This window comes from Centropristis striata, chromosome 24 (genome assembly GCF_030273125.1).
Source record: "Centropristis striata isolate RG_2023a ecotype Rhode Island chromosome 24, C.striata_1.0, whole genome shotgun sequence".
Taxonomy (NCBI): Eukaryota; Metazoa; Chordata; class Actinopteri; order Perciformes; family Serranidae; genus Centropristis; species Centropristis striata.
The window spans coordinates 9643035-9667590 of NC_081540.1; the positions used below are offsets into that span (position 1 = coordinate 9643035).

Here is a 24556-nt window from a genome sequence, read left to right on the forward strand (position 1 = left end):
CCAGTAAACAAGCCCTGGCGATTATTCTCATCCATTTGAAGTTGTTTTTCATTTGGGTTGTTATTAAACCGCTCTTGGGTCTCAGTTGGAGACAGAGGCTGCAAAGACGACTGTAAATACTTTGATTTGTAATACAAAAAAACTTTTTTTACATCCATCTTTATCAATCTTTCTCCCTCATCAGAAGCTGTTTTTCTGTTTTGAAGCAAAGATAAAGGAAATACAGGCCTTAAGCACAGATCCCTTGTAGTTGTTTTGGTTTGTTTATCATGCAGAGGGGTTCAATCTGAGGTCACATGTGTGCAGTTTTAATGTTCTTATTTCACTCAGGACTCTCTGGTGTACCACATTCAACTTCTCAAAACTATTTTACAAAAGGCAAACTTAAAATTCTACTCAAAAAATGTCTGCTTCCTCCCCGGTGCCCCTTAAGATTAAAACGACCCCGCAAATCAAAATGAAATATGCAGATTTATGCCACCAATAGAGTTCTCACTTTAAACTGATAAATGTGTGCAGCAATGGTGGAAAAATTATTAAGAACCCGTACTTGAGTAAAAGTACTAATACCACACTGTGAAATTACTCCACTACAAGTAAAAGTCCTGCATTCAAAAGTTACTGAAGTAAAAGTAGAAAAGTATCAGCATCAAAATGTACTTAAAGTATCAAAAGTAAAAGTACTCATTATGCAGACTGTTAGCAGACAGATATTAAAAAAATATATAATTAGGTTATATTATTATTTGCAGCATTTAAATTTCCTCAAGATAGGGCTCATTTTAACTCCTTAATATACTGTTATGAGTGTTAATTAAAAAAAACAACAACAACATCTTATCACTTGAAATTTATCATGATCATCAGGTAAAAAGTAACTGGAACCCACTCAGATATATCGTCTAAATATATTATTAGATCATTTGTCGTGATGTATTTATGTAAAAAAGTGTTTTAATTTTCTCAAGGTGGGGCTCCTTTTACCCATATAAAGGTTTCATATATAAAAATGCCTAATCATTTTCAATGTATCATGTTTTTTATGTTAAATCTCAACCTGAATAGTAACTAAAGCTGTCAGCAGAGTAGAGCAAAAAGTACAATATTTACCTTAAAATTTAGAGAATCAGAAGTATAAAGTTACATGAAATGGAAATACTCAAGTAAAGTACAAGTAGCTACTTAAGTCAATGTACTTAAATACATTCCAACACTGGTATGCAGCACTAGAACTTGAATCTGCTCCTTGAAGAGACGACTTCAAAGATTTGAACCAGCAAACATCTAGTTTCTCCTTTGCAGGCATTACACAATAACCACTGTGTTTATATTCTCCACAAACCCCACATTTTTTTTATTTGGAGTGGCTGAAAATTGCCTCAGTTCATCTTTTTGGTCCCTCGGAAGACACCAATTTAGCGAAAAATGTCTGTGTGTGCATTCCAGCTAGATTTTCAAGGTGTAATTATGAGAGAGACGGGCCTGCCACTTTATGCTTTACTCATCTATTATCAACAGTGATATAGCATGAAAGGGCAATAAGGTCAGTTCGGAATGTAGCGACTCACATAATTGTGTAAATTGTGTCTCGGGGCTCCTCGCTTTAGCGGTATGAAAACAGCAGAGGAGAGGGAAAAGGAGCTGTCAGTCGGTCCAGACGAGGGGAGAGGAGAGAAAAAGGAGAGGGTGAAAAGAGAGGAGGCAAGGGTAGATAAGGAGGGAAGGACAGGAGGGTGGAAATGGAGAGAGATGAGATAGCAGAGAGCCGAGACGACAAGGAGGAAGAAAAGAAAAACTGAGGGCAGAATAAGAAGGGGCAGAGAGAGAGAAATAATATGGCTCTGGGTGTGTTTTAAAGCTCTCTGTCAGTTCCAGCTCTATTATTGGACAGGCAGGAACATTGTCAAGTGAAACTGCAATATAAAAGGCTTGAGGAGGGATATTGATGATATCACTGTGGGGACCAAGAGGTGCAATCTAGCTGCAGACGAGAATTAAGGCGGAGACTCTGTGTAATGTGTTCTGTATGATTCAGCTGAACAGAAACTAACACGCTGATGTATTTGCTGTTTTCGACACATCACTTCAGCCCTTTAAAACGTGTAGGCCCACTAAAAAGTCATTCGCCTGGCTGCTCATTACTTAATAATGACATTTTCTCCATCAACCGGTGATTCAGAGTAAGAATTAATCATAATGTGATCACACTGCTCCGGATGGTCTGTGCATTTATTAGGAGCTTTCCACTCATGTGTGGGAGAGCTGTTTAAAAACATCTATATTTATCACGGGACTGGACCGGAACTTCCGACAGTACATAATTATGAAATATTTATTATTTTATCCATCTATAAACCAGTAACATAGGTTATACAGCCATCAAATATGTAAAAAATGAAACATATAAAGGACACTGAACGCTGAAGTGACGTTATAGAGTTTAAAAGCAAACAGGAAATTGATTATATGGAGTATAAAGAACGACAAAGTCCGCTTATGCGGTAGGTGGATGGGTCAAACAAACAGGACTTTTTCCTGTTAAAATTCTTATTTTGTCACATGTGAAATCAAAAGACAACAATGTTATGTGACGTTACATTACCTAACTTTCATGTTTTACATGAACTAGCTCACTTCGGGCACTTACTGACATTTATTTTACTTTTTCAACAACCTTTTCCAACACCTTACCGTGTACTTTTTTGCTCTTAGCAATAAGGATGTTTTGTTGCCTAAAACTCATGAAACTGCAACCGTTCTAGCACTAAAAACGTGTATAAAGTGTCTTCAGCCACCTGTACGCATGCTAATTACTTTAATGCTCTTGTGGGTCATATTTGAGGGGAGGAACAACAACATATGTGTCTATGGTTTGGAGAACAAAATAGCACACAATAAAGAGTTAATTGCTCCAAACAACTGCATTTACAATCAACACAGATGGCACATCCACATAAAAGATTGCAAATTCCCCCTTAAAGTTCTTTTTAATGAAACTTGTGTGTTACACAAGTGTGAAAATGTGAATTCCGCCTTAATTGCGGAGGTGAAGGAGGATTATTATGGTACTTCTGAAATCAAACCAACACCCTTGTGTAATTACAAGCAGTTTTCAAATCCCACTTAGTAAACCATCCAAGCAGAATTTCTAATAAAAATATGAAAATACCGATGGCGAGTTTTAATTTCTTTTCTCTCCCGGAGCCTGAAGCAGAGCGAGACTTAATCACCCATACAAGTGTACTGTTTCCCATCTCTGCTTTTGCTTATCAGTAATTAAACGTTCTCCAGTTCCCCAGGGGCATCTTGAGTTTCCCTGATAAAGAACCGTAATGCTTTTAATGGGAGATGCACCAGTTGTGCACCTTCAGCTGAACTGGTTTGATTCCAAGTATTCATTCCAGAAAAATCTGGCATTTGTCAAATCAAAATAATAAGAAGTGTTGTTTTCTTCGACCATGCACTGTTTGCAAGCCAAGGGAAAATAACTGGCGAGCAGTCCCATCCACTTATGGTGTTTATCAAATGTGACGGGCAAGTGGCAACTGAGTCGCCCATTACTGGGACAAATCCTTGCTGTTTCCTGAGACACCTCTGGGCCCCAAGGACACAGCCATGACCTCATTACTGCTCATGCAATTTTGCAGTTTGTGCAACAATGCTGCTGCCATAGCTGTCCACTAAAAGTTATAGTGCAAAAAAAGTTTCAAATCCGCAATTTAAACACATTACGCAACCTTGATTTTTTTATTTTTTATGATACGATTTGCAGAGTGGAGCTTTTGAGAAATTTTCCAATAAAAACTCCATATATCTGACTTCAGTCTTGCAATATTATTGTCGTATTACAGCTGAGCCTTCGTCTCATATCCTGGTGTAGTTTAACAGGCTGGAGCTTTAGGAAAAGCCTGTGTGATGAGATATAGATTGTCATGCAGGTCATATAGACGAGCATCATGTGTGTTTATGAATTCATGTCTCTCTGACTTTTTGTCCACCTTCTGCTGTGTGTATGTGTGTTGCAGTGTCGTTCAACCGCTGACTTTTTGACAGCGGGTGCCAATACTGATGTATTAGTTTGGAAGCTGCCTTTTGCTGCTATTCTGGGCTGATGTTCATTATCTTGAAATATGACCACTGTCAAGCCAAAAACAACAAAGAAAAGGAACAGGGAGCTTCTTGCTTTTACTTCAGTACGACACAAAACTTCTCCACTGGCTCCCAGATGACTGGATGGTCACTAATACTTAACCCTATAAAGCCTGAGCCATGATATAATTGCCAGAAAATTATATTTATTTATTTTAAACTGGAGTTATATAGAACGTGCTGACAAATAATACAAAAAAAAAAATTAAATATCAGTTTGTATACATTAATTCTATTTTTTGTATCATATTTGCTACATTAGGTCTTTTTGTGCAATTTGTTGCTCACAGTTTGTTTTTCTTAAACTAACAAACATATTTTTAACCTATTAAAACTTACAAACATGTTTTGTTTTACAAACAGACAAAATAAAACAATTCCACATAACAGAACATCATACATCTGCTGATATGAAATGACAAATCCACCAGTGGAACCAGCAAATTATTTTTACTCCATTTGGTATTTTTGGGCAATTTGTTCCTCAGTTTGTTTATCTACAACACATCTTCAACGCTCAATTTTTTGCCATCTAAAAATACACACCAAAAACAACAAAATATGTACTTCTTTGAATTGTTACAGAGATATCTCAATTTTACTTTAAATATACCTAATTATGTCATTTAACCCTTTACTTAGTTTACCTAAATGACAAAAAGACTATATGTTGCTTTATCAAATGCATAATACATGAAAATGCAATAAAATGACAATTGACAGATTTTCAAATACATTATCTTTAATAAAAGGCAAAATTTGACTAAACCTCGGTGTGAAAAAAACATTTTAGTTCACTGAAATGAAATTCAAAACAGAAACAATATTGTAAAGTTATAAAACTAACTCAAATTAAATAAAAATATACAGAAAAAAAACTTTTTGTGTCAGAAATTGGTCATTTGTCAACACAACAAGCAAGTTTTTACTAGCTTTATTTAAAAAGGTATCATAATTAGATACATGAAAATGCAATAAAATGACAATTGACATATTTTCAAATACGTTATCTTTAATAAAAGGCAAAATTTGCATGATTTATTACAGCCCTGCATTAATTTATGACTTTGATCTCGGCCTTGAACCTTAAAAAGTTCACGATGTGCACACAGCCTTGTCATCTACCGTTTCCATTCGACTATCTCCCCCCGCGCGACCCTGTGACACTATTGACTGAATCCTTGATGAGGATGCTGAGGAGGTGAAATCCAGCACCCTACGATAAGATCAGAGCCTCCCGTGACACCTCAGCCACTCCCATCCCGAGGCCGAGCGATGCAGCATCGGAGCTGCACAAATTTCAATTTCATGACTTTAGAGCTATGAGTCACATTGAGTCCAAACTAAAATGGCTTAAAGCAATGTTTAATTTTGAAACAGCAATGCCCGCGGAGCATTACAGTCCAATTTTCATCTGTAAAAAGCAAAAGCTGAGAAATCCTCTACAGTTTAAATGCCTTTGAACTGAATCAAAGCACATTTAGAAAGCATGCAGGGATTGGTGCTTTATGAATCCTTAAAATAGTTAGGAATACTTATCTCTGTGCTGTAAAAGCAATGAAAGTGGGGATCGATCAGTTACCATGGCACCATTACCACCTCGTCGCTGAAGGTGAAAAGTCGTTCTCACATGCTCGCATTAATACAAAAAGAAGCTTTTGCTTGGGAAGAGAAAAACGTAGGATGCTTGTGTTTTGGCCGCAGGCAAAGTGATGCAGGTTGTTTGGTCTTCAGAGACAAAAGAAACAGTTAAGTTTTGGAATCATTAGGAGCAGTTTTCTTTGTTTTTTCACCAAAATGTCAGGACGTCATTCACAACTCTGGAAAAAGTCAATACAAACTGTCAGCAAAGAGTTTAATGGGATGCAATAAATGGAAGATAAATCCAGCCGTTTTTATTTTTAAATGTTTATGGCATTAATGGGAAATTTGAGCAGTTGGTTTTCAATGTTGAGTCTCCATTTGCTGGAGGTGCCTTTCACTTTTATAACATGCAATTTCCTTGATAGATATGTTGTCCTCTGCAGGTGCACAGCATGAGAAATGCATTTTATTTTAATGGTACTAAGACTGGAATATATCAGAGTGCAGAAATACACACGTGTGTATATACATATAGTCCCTGAGTGAGCATTAGTTTTACCCTTGGCAGGAAATGCAGCGTAAGATCAAGTGTTTTGTTCCGGCGTATTTCCAGTTTAAGTTAATTTGAGCACAGGGAACCCAGTGTAATTAAGTTTGGAGATTAATACATGGAACTGCATTTGGTTCTGTATCCTTCTCTCTTAAGCACAAGAGTTAAATAACACAAGACTGCAGACTAGCATATGAATAAAAAAAAATCAAAGGAATCCCTTACTCCCTGATGCAATTATTTCCTATTCACATTATTTTTTTTCCGGCCGATGACATTAATGACTTTGAGCAGGGAGGATGAATCAGGGCTCTGCGTGGCACCAGTGGAGGGAATCTGATGGGCCGGCAAAAAAAGTTCCTCAGCCTCAACATACTGTAACGCTTCAGAGATACTGCAAAACAAATACCATTTATTTCATTTTATTTTTATTTTTTTTTCACTGTAAGGGGTCACTGAGCAAGTGATTAAATTATACATAACTAAACCTAGGTGTGAAAAAAACAGTTTAGTTCACTGAAATGAAATTCAAAACAGAAACAATATTGTGAAGTTATATAACTAACTAAAATTACATCAAAATATACAGAAACTGTCTTTGTGTCTGAAATTGGTCATTTGTCAACACAACAAGCAAGTATTTATTAGCTTTATTTATCAAGGTATCATAATTAGTCATCATAATCAGTTGAAACATTAACATAGCTATTAATATAAGGTTTAAAGTTTAAATTAAAGTTTATAATACTTTTGTTACCATTAAAAATACTTAATAGAGTATATAGAATGTTCCATGTGTGAGAAAATAAACTGTTAAATTAATAAGGTTATAGCTTAATTACTAATAATTAGTACACATTTTGTATTGCCTATTTAAAAAAATACTAATAACTGAAGTTAAATTAAATAAGGATTCATCATTATTGGGTTCATTGATGGTTATCAATAAACCCAACAATCTAAATAAAAACCCCAAAAAATCTGAAATTCATACTAATACTTCTAAAAACTAAACTAAAAATTGACCAAATTTTAATAATAAAAATGAAACTGAAAAAAGCAAGCCCAGACACAGAAACTAAACTGAACTGAAAAGACAAAATATAGAATTAAAAATAGATAGTAAAAATTAAATCAAAATTTCAAGAAAATATGAAAAATACAAAAGAACACACTTTGGAAGGGGAAGAAAATTCTCCCTACCATTCTGCTGTCAATCTCAGATCGTACACCGCGGCTCATTTGAATATTGTTAAACCCCCGAAGTTTGAATTCACCCTGGTGTGTCCTTCTCTTGCCTTTCAGAAACTCCACTCTCGGATCATGGATCTATCTGCGGCAGATTTGCTCCTGGAGCCAGAGAGAAGCAAGGCCTTCTTGCTTTCCAGGAACACAGACTCCCCCTCCAGTGTAAGCCTAATGGGAAACATGCAGATGGAAATATTTTTATTTTTTTAGCCATAAAATCGTCCAGGTAGCATAACCGCAACCTCCCTAAGAAATCGTTACAAGATATTAAAATACAAACGTAACTATCTGAAGCCATGACCCTCCTGTGCCCCCAGCAGGAAGAGCTGGCAGTATCACTGGGCTCTAAGAGGAATAAATCCTTGTCATATTACCAGAAAACCATCGATTGAGACCGGCCGTCAGTAAAAATGACTCCATAGGACACAGTGGTACATTACTCATCTTATGTATTATGCATTAAGGCCTGGAAATGAGTTCGCTTGCTTCTTTTACCCTTTTGCTCCTCTGAGAATGCCACCTGATAAACTCTAATGTGTGCTTTGAGAGCAGAAGAGGACAGAGAAAATGAAATAATAATGACCGAGATGTGAATTATAAATCATCTTGTTATCTAAATGTGCAAAAAGTACCTCGTCTCTTTAAACGGGTTGTGTTAGGTGATACGCACACTCGTATGAGATTAGTGAAATATCCTATTTCTTATCTTGCATACCAGAATAAAATAATTCATTTGCATCGTCAAGAGATGCTAATTGGAGAAACATCTGCTGCGCTGTGATGACTGCACATGGTAATTTGATTGATATTTTTAAATGAAGTTTGGAAAGTGCATTGCTTTAGCATATTCGCAAACTTTCCAGGAGTGTTTGAATGGTCCGTTAAGTTAAATATCCTTCATCACAAAATCAACAGCAAGACAGTAATTAGATACGCAACACTACTGGACGGATTACACATCAAATACAGTCAAACTCAGAGAACTAACAGTGTAGATGATGCTATACAAGTTGTTTAAACTATAAAGTCTCTTCTCTCTATCTTCTAGGAGGTTCAGTTGAATGGAAAGGCAGGTCTCCCTGTGGCCAAGTGTCTGAGCCAGCTGAGTCTGACAGCGCCAGCGCCTTTATACCAACGCAGCAGCTGCAGCAGTAGTGAGTTGTCCCTGTCAAGTGCATGCAGTGAATTCTCCAGCGGCTCCTACACCTGGAATGATGGACGCTCCTGTGGGAAAATGGTAAATGCTCTAAATCTGTAATAGACTCAGTAGATATAGAAGTGCAGTATCTTGTCAAGATCCCTATTTTGCTGTCTTTATTTTGGGCCCCTTATTAAAAAAGAGTGTGCTAATTATGACAATAAAGTGAAGATAATTAAAGCAACAATAAGGAACTCTGATTTTGTGTTGATTTTGGCGCCCCATGTAGTCAAAAGAGTAAGTTTTCCGAAGATTTTGATCTTGCTTGTGCTCCATCACTGGCCCCTTTTATCTTTCTTTTTTTCTCGGTGAATTCTTTTCAATTTGAATAAAATATTCTAAAGAAAAATCTACAACTGCTCAAACAAACTACTCACTACCAGTCTTGTAAATGTAAACATACTCTTTGGATCTGTAGTTTCATCTGAATTCTGAAAAGCATTAATGGAAGAGATAATTTACAAAAACAGATATCTACTTCTGATTTACTTCCCTAATGATGTTATTTTGGGGGGTGCAGTCCAGGGAACATCAATCAATTGGCTGTTCAGTTGTTTTGATAGGACATCTAAAAATGTTTAAATCTTAATAAATCATGTATTTGTATGGTGTAATCAAGGAAAAATTATGAAAATTAGTTATCTGTTTTTGAAAATGAATTATATTGGTCATATAGAGGCATCAGAATTAAATTTAAACCGTTTCAAAACATAACTGTTTCATAGTTGCTTCGAGATATTTTTTAAAAGTTTTCACACAAGCTGATACACTCTTTCTTTCTGCCCTATAGTCATCTCTGACCTGGGAGAATCGACTGAGCTTGGGTTCGTCAGCCCCGAGTAACATCTGCGCCTCCCTGGAGGAGCAGCTGCCCACAAGGCGCAAGGAGAGCAACATACTAGAGGGACTGAGAAAGCTCCAGAGGAGAAAACACAGGAGCTCCTCTGCCTCAGCCAGGGTCTCCAAGTCAGGCGACAAAGACTGCATGAACTCCAACGAGGGCATCTACTCCCTGGGTATCAAGAGTGGCACTAAAGGGGTATCCAAGCCGACCCGTGTGGGTCGAACTTCAGCTGCTGGAGGGAAGAAGTTCGCTTATGATTCGGATGATGCAGATGATGAGTTGGCACAATCGGGTCGAGGAGATAACATTCCCACCAAGGACAGCTGGTTTAACTGTAAGAGGCTCTCTCGGAGCATCTCGGACAGTTTGTGTAGCTGGGAGGGGATGCAGGAGAGTGGAGGTGGAGGTGACGGGAGCATAGGTCCCGTGAGTACAAAACATCCGTCTGGCTGTGACTCAAAAGAGCGTCCTGAGAAACTCATGAGTTTCATTAACAGTTTTCTTCCCGAGGGAGGGCGGCCATCAGCTTTTTCTAAACCATCCTTGCTGCGCTTCCGCCCCTCTGGCCCAGACGTCCCTAATCACCTCTCTGACGTTGACGATCCAGAGGAACTCAACTCTGAGTCAAGTGACATCCGAATGTCCATCAGCCAGCTGCAGGAGCAAGCAGAGAGGGACTCCAAGAGGTTTTCAAGAGATGCCGCCAAGCTGCTCGCACAACAGTGCTTGCGAAGAGAGCAGGGACGCACCCAGTCTGCAGATGGGAGGCCCAGGCCTTTCAGCCTAATTAAAGAGCCCAAAGGGGCCAAGTGCACTCAGTCTGAGGAGAGCATTATGGCAATATTTGATGCAGAAGGAGAGCCGATTGAACTTCATGCTCAGAAGCTAAGAACAGGTGCCGGGCATCGAAAGGACATTCAAAGTAGCAAGGTAGTCCCAGATTACACAGAACTAGTGCCCCAAGAGAGGCCGACAAGGCAAAAATCTGCAAATGCAAGAAACTACTCTGTTCTTGAATCTCCAGAGAAGCCATCTGAATATCAGATTAGGTCGAGCAAAACAAGCAATAGTAGGGAGGGCAGTGCAGAGAGGCTGTCAATGCAGCTGACTCCACAAAGAAAACTCATCAAACCACCAAGCAGCCGACTAAATAAAGGCCACTCCATCCCCCCAATAATGGATTCTGCTGCTCCTAAGTCCAGTGGTTCAAAGATTCCTGGTCGTAACAAACCTTCAGGATCCCCACTGAGGGTGTCTAAGGGTTCTTCCACTGAACCAAGCAACAGTGGAAACTCAGGAGCCTCAGGTCAGGAGAAATCCCCTTCCTCTCCTGGAGTTAAAATGTCTAGATTCATCAAGACACCAGGAACCTGCACACAGAGCCCAAAGGCAGTCAACTCGAAGCTCCCAAGCAGGGCTGAATGGAGTAAGGGCTCCTCCTCCAGTTCCCCACACCTCTCAAGGAGGCACCTGGAGTACGCTGACAATGGTGAACAGCCCACCAGAGACAAACACTGTGAAACTGGCAAAAACAAACTCAGGTCCCCTTCTCCTCCCCCTCCCCCTGGTCGCACCACCTCCTTACTGATCAGACCAAATTACGAAGGGTCGCCTCAAGCACATAAAACATGGGTGGCTCAAACATCCACACCAACCACTGTGAGGGGCCCTCCCCCAAGTTACCACACCTCACTTTTACCAAATATGCAAACGACGCTGCCCATCAAGGATAAAGACTGTTTAGACTTGGATGCAGGCTACGGGACTGCACTTGCACCTCAGAAACTGGTTGAGAAAACCAGTCAGCACCTTCAAAAGTCCCCCGCCATGACTCAGACACCTACTAAAGGCACTTCCAAGAGGATGACCACGAAAGACTACCTCCCTTCTGTAAACTCAGGGTGTGCTCCAGAAACTGAAAATGCACCTAAAAGCTCAAAGAATGTCCCTCCTCCCTACAGTGCCCTCAGAGGGTCCTCACTTCAGAACTCATTTGCAAACAAAAGAGGATCGACCCATGAAAATGTCCATCAGACTGTACAGAAGACCTCTGTTAGTTTACCTATAACACTTCAGGACACTCCTCAAGGTAAAACAGACACCCAAAATGGTAAAGCAGTTGTCAGCCCACCCAGCTCAGTCATGCTTTCCCCCAACGCAGCAGAAAAAGCAAAGACTCGCATCCCAATGGGGTTTAAAGCTTTTTTAAAATCCCCCCCCAGCCATAAAAATAGTCCTTCTATACCAGGAAAGCAAGAGAAAGATCATATCAACTCAGTCTCCAAGGAGACTGTGACTTCAAATGCTTCTACCCAGTGTGACAGCTTGCAGCCAGTCTACAGTATTGATTCACCACAGAAGATGCCCATTACAGAGGGTAAAGGTGACGTCCAGTGTAGGTTAATGGAAGAAGAAGTGCACGATGTTGTGTTACCAGAGGAGGGGGAGGTTTGCGATAAAGGGAAAAGGAGCAGTCAACTTTTCTCTAGATCCATATCTGTTACTACCAAACCTCATTTAAAGCCGGCCTTGGGGATGAACGGCGCCAAAGCCCGTAGCCAGAGTTTCAGCACCAACTACATTGAGAAACCCAACATCAATGTACTGGATGGACCAGGAAAAATCCGAACTCAAATCATCACCAACTCAGGTGAAAGGGGGAACTCGTTGTCAAGGCAGAGTTCCTTGGAAGTACCAAGTGTTGGGTTGGCGGAGAGCCCTGTCCATTCCCCTAGGACGAGGCTTAGCCACTATGGAGGCATGACTGGGTCGAATAGTCACAACGTCCTCCCTGAGAGAACGATTAAATCAGGCACTAAAGGAGAAGGGCCACAGGGGAAAGAGGTCCGTAGCTTACCCATCAGTGATAGAGTTGGTGTGAACAACCTTCGGAAGCCGGCAAAAGTTGCATCTCATCCACAATTTCAGCCTCAATCCTCTTGTGTCTGTAGCTCAGAAAACCCTGTGCGAGAGACAGGAGGTATAGAAGCCACCCCTAATGAGCTGGACTTTAGCAGGGAAGTCAAATCTCAAACTGACTGTGCAGATACTGAGGAGAAAAAAATCAGCCCAACAGCCTGCACTATTGAAGAGAAAGTCATGATGGGAATAGAAGAGAATTTGCAGAAATGTCAAGAACAGGAGAAGGTCGCTGCCAGCGAGACAAAACAAAAAACGGGCCCCTCTCTGGCAAACTGGTTCGGCCTTCGCAAGAGCAAGCTCCCAGCTCTGAGTGGTAAGAAAGCTGACTCCCCCAAAGGAAAGGAAGAGAAGAAAGAGCTGAAGATCGGGTCCGTGCTCGGAGGCAAGCAGATGAAGTCCGACAAGAAGAAGGATAAGAAGAAAAATGAAAACCAGCAGACAGACAGTCAGGAGGTGCAGAATCTGTCTGAAATGAACAACAAGCTGAGCTCCATCATGGACCACTGCAACAATCAGATGGGTCAGATCGCCACTCAGATCCAGTGTACCACAGCCTTTATCGGCAAAGACCAGTTTGTGAAAGAGCTTCTTGGCAGGTGGGTGAAATCTCTTTGTCATCAAGAAAATCAAGAATGAATTACTCCTAATTGATCGGAAGCTTTGCTGATTACTTCCTGTCGCAGAGCCCTGTAAGAGTTGTCTTTCTATCACCTGAATCAACACTTTAAAACAAATTGGTTGTTCTATTAAATTAAACATGAGCTTTCGCTGCATTAAACCTGTATGTTGAGAGATAAATAAACAGCACAAACAGCAGCTGTCTGTTTGAGTTATGACTCCACTCCGGTGAGCATAAGCAGCTCTCGAGGCAACATCCAGACACATAGTCAGCACACTGCAGGTAAAGCATCTTTAAGCCAGGAAAGCTGCACATCTCATACTCCTCACTTCATCGATTTGCCACTTCAAATCGCAGCTGACAGATTTCTATCCTGCAATCATTTGAAAGGGAGCTCTTCATAGAGGCTGTTAAACATTTAATGGCATTTCTGTGGGTTTTGACGTGCATGTGCGCATATGTTTGCGTCCGTGAAACGAAAGAGCAGGTCAATGCAATTTATCAGCAGGCTCGGCAGATATAAAAACAGATCAAATCTTTTATTCCTCGCAGGAGTGCTGTGAAGGGCAACTGTGTGGCTGCGTCGCCGCCTGGGATCTCCACGCCCAAGAAACACAGCGAAATGAAGGGAGATATGGAGATCTGTCCAGATACGGCTGTAAGTGGGAAAACATGCCACCACAACACAACTGACTTTATAACATTGTAGTGTCTGTGTCTACTCTACTTGTTTGTCTCTAGTATGTTTTGACAGGCTGTTGGCACACACACATACATGCAAATTCCCATAGGTTTTCACACTTGTACAGTACATGTACATGTTCACAAACACATTCACATCAGCGCCGCCTCCTCAGCATTATATCCCCCGAAGGCGCACTATTGATTCACATTGTGCTTTGACTCAGCCTACAATTCCTCGCCCACTTTTTCATTATCCGCCCAAGCTCGATGTTGTTGTTGTTATTTCCACAAAGGATTTTAAAACTACATCCCCGAAAGAGGCAGCCATCGGGCCATGCATGTAATACAAACTTAAATTATGCTTTTCTCAGCGGCTTGATTCTTTAAATCATATCGGCGCACTCTGTAAGCAAAAAGGCCAAAATTATGACCTTGTGGATTTATTCTTTATTGTGTGTCAGTCAAAAAATGATGGAGAGGCTGAGTGCTTGAGAGAGCTTGAAAAAAGCAATAAAAAAAAGAGAAGTATAAGGAGTGAACTGAATGGAGGAAGAGAATGACACAAAGAGAGTCTCACTGCATAATGCAGGAAATTTAATCCAGATGATGTGGAATTTTGATAACATGGAGGAGCTTCTTATCGCAGGCACTCAATTTGACAAAGGGGCCATTTAATACCATCCTCCGAGCTTTCTCTCTATCTTCCCCCCACAGAAATACAACAAAAGAGGGACACTTTATGACCTACAAGCTCCTTCTCTTGCACCACCCCTAAAAACCACTTTTATTAAAAAAAATAACCCAATTAAAGTAAGGCAGGAAAGTATTACAGTTGACTTCTTTTTGAACAAAACTTTAAACACATTTCACAATGCTAGAAGCTTGAAAAAACTTGAATCTAAAGGGCTTAGGCATCCCTATTCTTCTGTTTCTGAAGTTTCACCACCAACATGCACTGTTTGTTAATATTCTAGACCCTCATAATGACTCAGAAGATCAACCTGAAGGCTGAAAATGAGGAGGGGCGCATCCCAGACACGGCTTGTCAAGACCACATGATAGGTAAGATTATGCATGACTATTTATCCTGAAGGAGCATTTCACCAAAAACTGCCAAAAGAGTGATTATTTCCCCACCTATCTCGTGTTAAATATGGCTTTTCAAACGACTTTCGTCTGTTACTTTCACTCTGCCAAAAGCTCACGTTGTCTGTTTTAAGCCACTGAGTTTCATATTTGAAAGTGTTTACCTTACACAGAACACTTTTTTCCCGACAGCTTACGAAAAGCTGTCACTAACCATCAAGAATCAACCAGTGCAACAGAGCATTAACACATTTTACAGTTGTGATTTCCTGATGTGATTGACAACTCAATTCCTTCGCCAACTAATTCCCCTTACTGCCAGACTTGCCATTACTGTGGGGAAAAAGCAGCAGCTGCAAAAAAATAAAAAAATAAAGAAAAAAATAAAACATGTTGACAATCTAGTCAGGTGATTGATGTGCAACCGGGTGATATTTTACAATGCCTGAGCAGCTAAGGAAGTGAAAAAATAGATGCATGGAACAGTTGGCGAGAAGGGATGATGATTGTTATTATTGCAGTGGGACAAACATGCATTGTAGGATGTAATTCGGCGTGGAGAACGAGGGTGTAACCGCTGTTTACTGGATGTGGAGCGCAGCGAGTTTGTCACTCAGTTGTCACTCAGTTGGATATTTGAGAAACCGTCGCAGTGATCCATCTCAAAGGTCGTTATGATTTATCTCTTGTAATACAGGCAGCTGGAACTGAGCTTAGCTGGAAAAGGCTCCTGTTTTTTAATAACTTGGGGCCAAATTCTGTGGCAAAAAAAAGTTTTTTAAATTGGATATCCTGAAGCAAAGATTTCTAAGATGTACTGAAATTGTCCAAGCTTTAAAAACATGACAAATTGAATGCTGCTTAAAAGCTATTCTACTGTAATCAATATTCGACCTCCACCCGGGAGGTTGTGTTTTCATTTCAGGTCTGTTTATTTGTCAGCATAATTGCAGAAAAACTACTGGCCCGATTTTGATGAAACTTTGTGGAAGGATGTGGCAAAACTTTTGGATCCGAATCCTGATCTTTAATTTTCTTTAACATTGTGAAATTGGCCATGGCCTTGGCAAAGGTTTGCACTCTCCAACTGCACTTGTAGTCATATTAATAATACTGAACAGCTGTAAAACTTGATTATTGTTCTGTTGGTTTTAGAGGTGGGGAAAAAATCGATACAGCATAGTATCGCAATATTTTGCGTGGCAATATTATATCGATTCATGGCCGCCAAGTATCAATATTTCAATTCTTATGGAATTAGAAGATCTAAGGAATCTATAGGCACCATGTGTGTCAGGAAGTTGTTGAAATAACACTGCAAAGTTAGGCTATTTTTTTTTTTTTTGTGATTTTCAAAGCAGTCATGTGACCTCTGACGTCATACTATCTCAATGAAAATAGGCTCTCTGGGTTCCAACAAGTCTCCTCTTTACATACATGGCTGCCTCCCAATTCAGAACTGAGAATTTTCTCTTATTTGACAAAACAGATCTTGATTGAATTTAATTTTGTGGACACAAAATGCAGTTAAACAGTTAAATCACAATATATTGTATCGCAATACTCACCAAAAATAGTATCAGGATAAAATCAGATAGTGGGGCCTCTGGTGATTCACATCTCTAGTGGGTTTGCATCATGGAAAGACAATGTTTGAGTCCAACTTCACAACAGCCAGATCTTATAACAAGAAGGGCATTCGGAAAGGTAGGCCAATGTCACGGCATATCTTGCAATGTTAATGGTAAAAAAGTAAAAAATAATTGGGTATCTGCTTCCAAAATGTAATGTTTATTTCCTTGGTCCATGCTTCACGCTTCCACCAAGTTTATTGAAAATCCAACCAGTAGTTTTTCTGTAATCCTGCCAAGAAATAGACATACCAAACCGAAAGCATCTCTTAGGTGGAGGTTATTAAAATGTATTTTGGTAGGTGCTGGCCGATTGTTGGTGGAAAATAATCTAAATTGACCAGAAACTAGTTCTCGGCTTCCCTTTTATACTAAAAGTTTCTAACTAGAAATAGTTTTGGCTGGAGAAACTTTTTCCTACAGAGAGTAGAAATGATGAGTCCAAGCCATGGCACCAGAAGTGATACACTTAATTGTTTCTGTATTCTGAATAACACACTGCCTTTTTTTTATATTCTGCCAGCTAAGCACTTCCAGACAGTATGAACTAAATATTTCATAAAGGTTTCAGCTGTGGCTCCTCGCCGCTGCTTTAATGTCACGTATCTCCAAAGTGCAGCGTTCACAGGCCCAACGCCAGACAAACACATTAATCATATAAATAGTTCACATCCAGCCAGTTTACGATGCAAGCAGCTTGTGCAAAATCCATGTTATGAATGTGGACTTTGAAGTTCACTCCACTCTGGTCAGTTATTGTATATTAGCAGAGCTTCTCCGAGGCAGTATTTTTTTCTCGTAAAAGGACAATAAATAACATTTTGACTGGCCCACAGCACAGAATGACCCTAATATATCTGTAGGGGTTTGATGGCATTCTTGATCAATACCAATGATTCAACAATTATTTCACCAGGCGCTGACACTTCTGGCTTTCAAACTTACTTTCTAGCTTTTACTTTGGAGACACACAGCCACCAAGAGGATTTAAAGTGTCATTCTTGAACCAAAAAGAAGGTAGTTTCACAACATTTTGCTGCTTTATCTTTTATTCCATTGACCCAGGATACTACTCTATTGTAGAAATGAGACTTTACAATTAGTGCCAATTGTCATGCTCTGCTTCCTGACACGGAAATATCTTCCAGATAAGGTTACGGGTCGTTAGTAATGACTCTTTTTCCTCCCTTTGACACCTCTGCATTGCATTAAAGCCCATATCACACAGTTGAGATATCAATAAAGCCGCTTTCTCCCCTCCAACCCTGAAACTTGTACACACAAGTGATAGGGAGCTCATGAAAAACTACATTATGTCCAGTTGTTGTTGCCTCCGGGTAGAATTACTGTGGACCTTGTTATGGTTTGGTTATAAGGGGCATTTTGAACTGCCAGGCTTGGCATTCAATTATACAGCTGTGTAATCTATGGCTCGCTCCACCTTTCTCTTTCTCACACACACTAATAACTATGTTTGTTTCAGGGCTGTCGACAAATATTCTAAGTTTGAGAGATGTGAAGAAATACAGATATTCAAATATGAAGATTATTGGGGTGGTATTATGCTATTATGGTATTTAGAATTCCAGACGTATGATTTTTCTATACTGTCAAAAATAAAGTCACTGTTCTTTCAGTAGAGGTGTGAATCAGCAGAGGCCCCACTATATGATTTCATCCCGATACTTGAGTTACGATACGATATTATTACAATTTTAATTTGGTGAGTATTGTGATACAATATATTGCGATTTAACAGTTTAATTGCATTTTGTGTCCACAAAATTAAATTCAATCAAGAATTGTTTTGTCCAATAAGAGAAAATTATCAGTCTATTCATCTCACTTCAGTCTTTTTATTTCTCCACAATGAGAGTCAAACCCACAGACTGACCAACAAAGTATTCAGTCAAACTGAACTGAACTGATATCAAACATGTATGGACGACAACAACTGCAGCATTTTATCAAACTTTCAAAAACTTTAAGCTTCACTACTCTGGATTTTTTGGGATGAAACATTAAAAAGCCGAACTTTGCAGCATTATTTTGACAACTTCCCGAAACATGGTGCCTTACAGGATTACAGGATTTTTAGAACGAAAATGCTTTTTGAATGCGCTTTCTTATGCTGTAACAAGAGTGTAAAGATGAAACATTAAATTGTTTAATTTCACTAATTTAGCGGCTGTACTAGCTAGCCTGCTCGTGGGCTCGATATTACTTTCACACTACCCATGGGGCAGAGAGTTTTATATAAGGGACATTATTTTGTAAATTTGTACTTATTAAGATCTTTTAAAAGCTGCTTATGTTGAAAGAAATTTAGCTAAAAAACAATATTTGAATAGTGCAAAATGTTTCAGGAGGAATATTTGATTTTTTGTCCATTTTGACAGCCCTGATGTGTATTCTTTGCTTGTATGTCAACCTCATCATGGACTTCTTTCACACCAACTGTGTTCTGGTGACTCACAGCAGATATGTGTACAGGCAACAGGCCATCTGTCCAATGAACATGATGCATGTGTACATCTACATACTGAGGACTCATTTTCACAGGTTCCCCATGTGCAGTAGGGTGCTGAATGTCAGACGCAAGTCAGATAAAAAAAAAAAAGTACACATAAAGAACATTGACAGCTCCAGTTTTTTCCCCCGTCAAGAACTCTTTCAATTGTTGAAACATAAATACCTAACTTCTTTATATTCCCTCATCTGTAAATTTATTGACAATGCTAAGGCATTGTAGTAGGCTATCCAAAGAGAAAATGGATCAATAGTCTAAGCTTCAGACTCAAATGTAAATGCAATCCGTCCTTGCAAACTCTTTTGAAACTTCACTGTAATGCCCAGCAGTATTCAGAGAAAACTTTCATTCACGGAAGGAAATGCTCATGAGTAGACTGTGGGGTTGTTTTTTTTGTGCTCCTGCATCCCATTGAGACAAGGCTATGCAGCTGAGAAGCAGAGCTTGTCAATATCGATCCAGATAAAAAAAAAAAAAAAAACTTTTCGTTCTGCTCTGAGTTTTCACTCACCAATATTTTTGAGAGACACAAGTGATGGCTGCAGAGGATTCACCATCTCCAGGGTGAAAACTACAACACAGAAAAAAAAACATGATGAGATGAAAACATTATGAGCCGTTTCGCAAATTCCATCTCAGCAAAAAGCCACAAAGCACAAATAATTAGCTGATGTAACTGTTAGCTATTAGTGTTCACAGTTACAAGGACCTGGGCCGAGCTGAATGGCCGTCCATCTGTTCGAGCCTGAGTCAAGGCTCTGCAAACTGCGGCTTCCAAACGACGCCCATCTGTTGCTGCTCACTGTCATTTCTCCTGATTACAACCCAGCGTGCACTCTGATGAATCCGAGGCATGTGTCCTCGGGCTGTAGCTCAATTGTGTGTTTTACTCACAATTGCTTGCAGCAGGTGCTTTTTTTCTTGTGTCATATCGTGTTAAAATTTTGCTACAAAAATGCTTCTAACATGATAGTTAGAACTTTGGGAAAAGGTGCACCAGGAATTTACTGCACTGTATTATTTAAATAATACTATATTGTTGTGGAGATTTCTCTGTTGTTGTTGAAGAATGAGATAGAGACTTCTGCCGAAAAGGTCAATCAACACGTGAGTGGTCAAGATGAAGAAGAAGAAAGACCCCCAACATGAGGAAACCTCTGTATTTTATACCTGAGGAACGCCCCCCAGGGTGTGGTTCACATCCCTGCAGTGTTGCCAACTTAGCTTTTCAGACCCCCTTAGCAATTATTTTTCAAAAAAGCGACAAATCAAGCGATTTTTTCCTGGTGTTATTGGAGACGTTCGGAGACTTGTTCTTACTCTTCTTAATGAGCCGCGGGGGCTGCCGGCAGCCCCTCCCTCATCCCAAAGCACTCACAAGCGGCGCAGTCCTCCTGCAGCAGTCTCTCACAGCTGCAGTCACAGAGCTGGAGGGGATGTTTACACGCACAAGTGTCTCTTTTGGGTCACTTTTGCCGGTCCTGGGGCTAGATAAAGTAGGAGAGTTGAAATTGTGACAGAAGACAGTGCACTTGCAGTTCTAAACATGTCTAGGGTGTTTTTTACTCACTTAGCGACTTTACCTCTAACGAATTTTAGGACAGCCAATAGCTGCTTTCCTTACTGAGGAGTTGGCAACACACGTCCTGCAGGATCTTGCATTAAGGGACAAAATTAAGTCTGAAATCACAATTTAAAACACAAAAATGACCTTGATGTCTAGTGGTAGAAAGGGGGAGGGAGGTTGGCATCTCTGAGAGTAAAATTACAATTACAATATTGAATTAAAAATGCTTCTTTTTCTCCTTTTTCCTGTGTTACTGAACCTGCTACAGATGCCCTGTTTACTCACAACCCTTTCCGTTGCATGTGAATCCAAGCCCTCTCCTTCGTTGTTGTTCCTGTGCTTCTCCCAGACGTCACACTCCTCTCCCTGTCACTTTAGGCTCCAGCTGTCAAATGAGAACCCTGGACAGCGGGATCGGCACCTTCCCTCTCCCCGATTCCGTCACCCGGGCCAGCGGTCGCCACATCCCCAAATCTGAATCCAGTCCTGATGGGGTGACCGCCGGCTCCTCCGACCTCGATCGGGAGCCTCCCTCTTTTCACCCAGACCCCTCACAACCTGATGTGAAAGTGCCTTCCCTCCCAAAAACCCGCCCGCATGCCCCCACCAGCATGGGTCACTCCTTGTCCGATCCCAGTGTGACCTGCAGCAACAACGCACAAGACACCCAGAGCCGCCTGCCCAAATTAGCATCTTCAGGTAAGTCAGAAACATCTTTATATTCAGCATCTGTCAGCTTATTAATGTTGGTAAATTTTTTGTTTATTTAATCAGTTGTCAGCTACACAGTTGGACAAATATTTATTAACCTCTTTCCATGAAATAATTTTGACAATGTGAGTGATTCTTAACAGATAAAGTGTCTCAGAGCTGTCTGAAAACAAAATTATTCCAACTTTATTGCCAATTGTGTACTTTATTAGATGCAGTGGTGGAAAAACTAATCAAATCCCTTACTTAAGTAAAAGTACTAATACCACACTGTGAAATTACTCCACTACAAGTAAAAGTCCTGCATTCAAAACTAACTGAAGTAAAAGTACAAAAGTATCAGCATCAAAGTGTACTTAAAGTATCAAAAGTAAAAGTGCTTGTTATGCAGAATGTCCTACACAGATTTTTTTATTTATTCTAAATATATTATTAGATTATTATTATTGATGCATTTATGTAAGCAGCATTTTAATTTTTAAAAGATAGGGCATTTTAACTGCTTATTATACTGGTATGTGGATTAATTAAACAAATGACTAATCACTTTATATTTATCATGTTTTTTAATGGTAAATAGTAGTGGAGTAAAAAGTACAATACTTGCCACAAAATGTAGTGGAGTAGAAGTATAAAGTTACTTAAAATGGAAATATTTAAGTAAAGTACAAGTACCTCAAAATTGTACTTAAGTACAGTACTTGAGTTAATATACTTAGTTACATTCAACCATTGATGAGAACAACTTGGATTATTATTATCTTATTTTGTAAGTTAATGGGAGTTTATATGCAGGAAACAATCCAATCGTAGATGTCATCTCTACTGCATTCTTGGATCTCAAGTTGCTAATTCGACTTTATACAATATTCTTGGATATCTGATATCTGAATGTTGGCTGACACCTCAAAATTGGCCCCAAATCATCACCCAACCAATGTGTTCAAAGATTGGGCGCCACATGACAAAAAAAACTTTTGTTTTCCATTTGATTTTCGCAATCAGAACCAAAAGAGGGAAACAAATTGAAAAAAGCAACAACTATTATCATACTTGATGGCAGAGTTCCAAGCCTTGAAAGCTTTCGACAGCTTGTTCTACCTTTCAGAAAGGAAAGTGAAATATTGAATGTCACTGTACTTTGTTTTAACACATTTCCCTCCAAGGGTGCCAGCGAAGAGAAAGCTGATGGTTTTACTAGACTCTGATTAAAATAGGAGCCTTGTTTGTTCAGCTAATTTTGAAGCTAATGCATCAACACTGACGGCTGATACTCAGTCGAGATGACAAAAGGGCTCCGTGTCCTTATAGAAACCCGTACACTTCCTCGCCCCGAGGAAAACAGATGCAATCAGATAGGCATGTCAACACAGCCGTAGATCATAAAGCGCCTTCTGCCTCTGCGTCCGGCGCGATGCACAACAGAGAGGTGTTGGGCAGGATGCAATCAGATGGCTGATTAAAGCTCCAATAACACACAGAGATGAACGATCACACCCGAGGTTTTATGCCTACAGGACATTTGCCCGCATCCATTTCACCTCAGAGCTGCGGTGGCACTGCAGAGGCAGCGATTTAAGTCAGCGCAAACAGAGATCGACTCCTGTTGAGTCTTCCACCGTGGTACAAGTTGATTAGAAGAGCCTTTTCTGTGCATCTTTGTCATATTTCATAGCCCTCTATCCCTCCCACCCTCATTAGAATCACAAAGCTTAAGGACGGCAGAAAGGAAGCAGAGTCTGCCTGTCACATCGTTTGCTTCCTAATAGGCGAGGGGAACAAGGTGAAAGGACTTTTATGATCCTGATGCAGAGTTTTCAGATGGAGACGGAGCATCGGCCAAAAGCAGGCTGTTATTGTAATGCGGCTGAACGTTAAAATAGACAATTAAATTGGCGTCTGTCCGAGACAGCAGTAGGGAGAGTGATAATAAGGCAGTGCTTCGTCATTCGGGGGCCGACAGCTGAAAGCTGTTATATCTGGGCTGCCAGGAGTCATGGCGGGGGAACAATCGCAGGCTGGACACCATTAATGTTTGATGGCTTGGATATTGTGCAGCTTCATTCGTACAGTATGTGTATAAAAATGCATTTGTAGGCAGAATTGAACGGCTGAAAAGAATAAATATGACTTTTTCTTCCTCCCAGTGTGTATATGCATTGCATTAAGTATTCACATCAACAGTTTGTGCGTCTGTATTTACTGTACTTGTCATGACTCATTGCTCTTTTGTTATGTTTCGACTTATAGATGCAATCAGGACAAAGAGGTTGAGTCTTTGTGCTCCACGCAGCAACATCTCCACGGAGGACAAAGAGAAGGAGACAGGGAGGAAGATGAAATCCCAGGACCATGATATGCCCGGTGTAAGTTGATTTACATCACAATATTACACAAAGCATTCAAAATGTACACATTCACACGTCTTACAAAAGAAATCAAGAGAAAAAACTTTCCAAATCACTGTTATTTTCCAACAAAGGGCTGAGAAAAAAAAGCTGTTTAAAGATTTTTGTTGTTCGAGTTCTTCATTCTTTATTCTCCACACCACTGACAACATAATAACGGTAGTTTTTAAAAATGACTCATGTCAGTATTTCAAACTGCTTTTTTTTTCCCCACAGGAAAGAGCCCTGAAAGTGTGCACGTACTCGGGGAGCAGCAGCGACACAGAGACTGAACCCGAAGGAATGGGAAGCTCACCGCAACGAACTCTGATCAACAGATCGAAGAAGGTCGACTCAGGTCTGGTTGGAAATTTAAATCCCGATTTATGAAGTTGCTTTAGTCACCTATTAAGTCATTTAAAGTAGGAACCCATCGGTTTTCAGTCTGAGGACCACTTATGCACTGGAGTTAACTGATATCCGGGCCAAGACTTCCAAAAAGCAAATTGAGCTGCAAAAATGACAAATATTCCTCCAAATATGACCCAACAGTCACAAACGTTATGAAACGTAAATGTCGTTAACATTGTGAATCAGCTGCAGTTTTGTTAAGGTTAGTCAACAAGACTACTTCCTCAAGGTTAGAGAAAAAGTACATGGTAGGGCATTAAAGAAGTGAAGTTCATGATGCATGGAAGTTAACTTACGTAACTTAAAATTACAACATTGACTTTTGGTTTCACATGGGACACGAAAACTGTTTACCTTTACCAACTACATCTAATATGAGTCTTTTTATGTACAAACGACACAGTGGGGTCGTCTTTGGGGCTTGGTTTAGCTTAG

At 39.9% G+C, this 24556-nt stretch overlaps 1 protein-coding gene across 1 annotated transcript in view; it reads left to right on the top strand.

The window, feature by feature from the left end:
* Positions 1-24556, top strand: part of LOC131962809 (nck-associated protein 5-like) — a 142762-nt gene that overhangs the window by 103213 nt on the left and 14993 nt on the right. The window contains exons 10-17 of the mRNA XM_059327891.1: positions 7589-7693; positions 8580-8768; positions 9520-13091; positions 13667-13772; positions 14773-14860; positions 20991-21311; positions 23574-23689; positions 23948-24068. Of these exons, the coding sequence (XP_059183874.1) occupies positions 7589-7693; positions 8580-8768; positions 9520-13091; positions 13667-13772; positions 14773-14860; positions 20991-21311; positions 23574-23689; positions 23948-24068 (4618 nt within the window). The remainder of the gene's footprint in view (positions 1-7588; positions 7694-8579; positions 8769-9519; positions 13092-13666; positions 13773-14772; positions 14861-20990; positions 21312-23573; positions 23690-23947; positions 24069-24556) is intronic.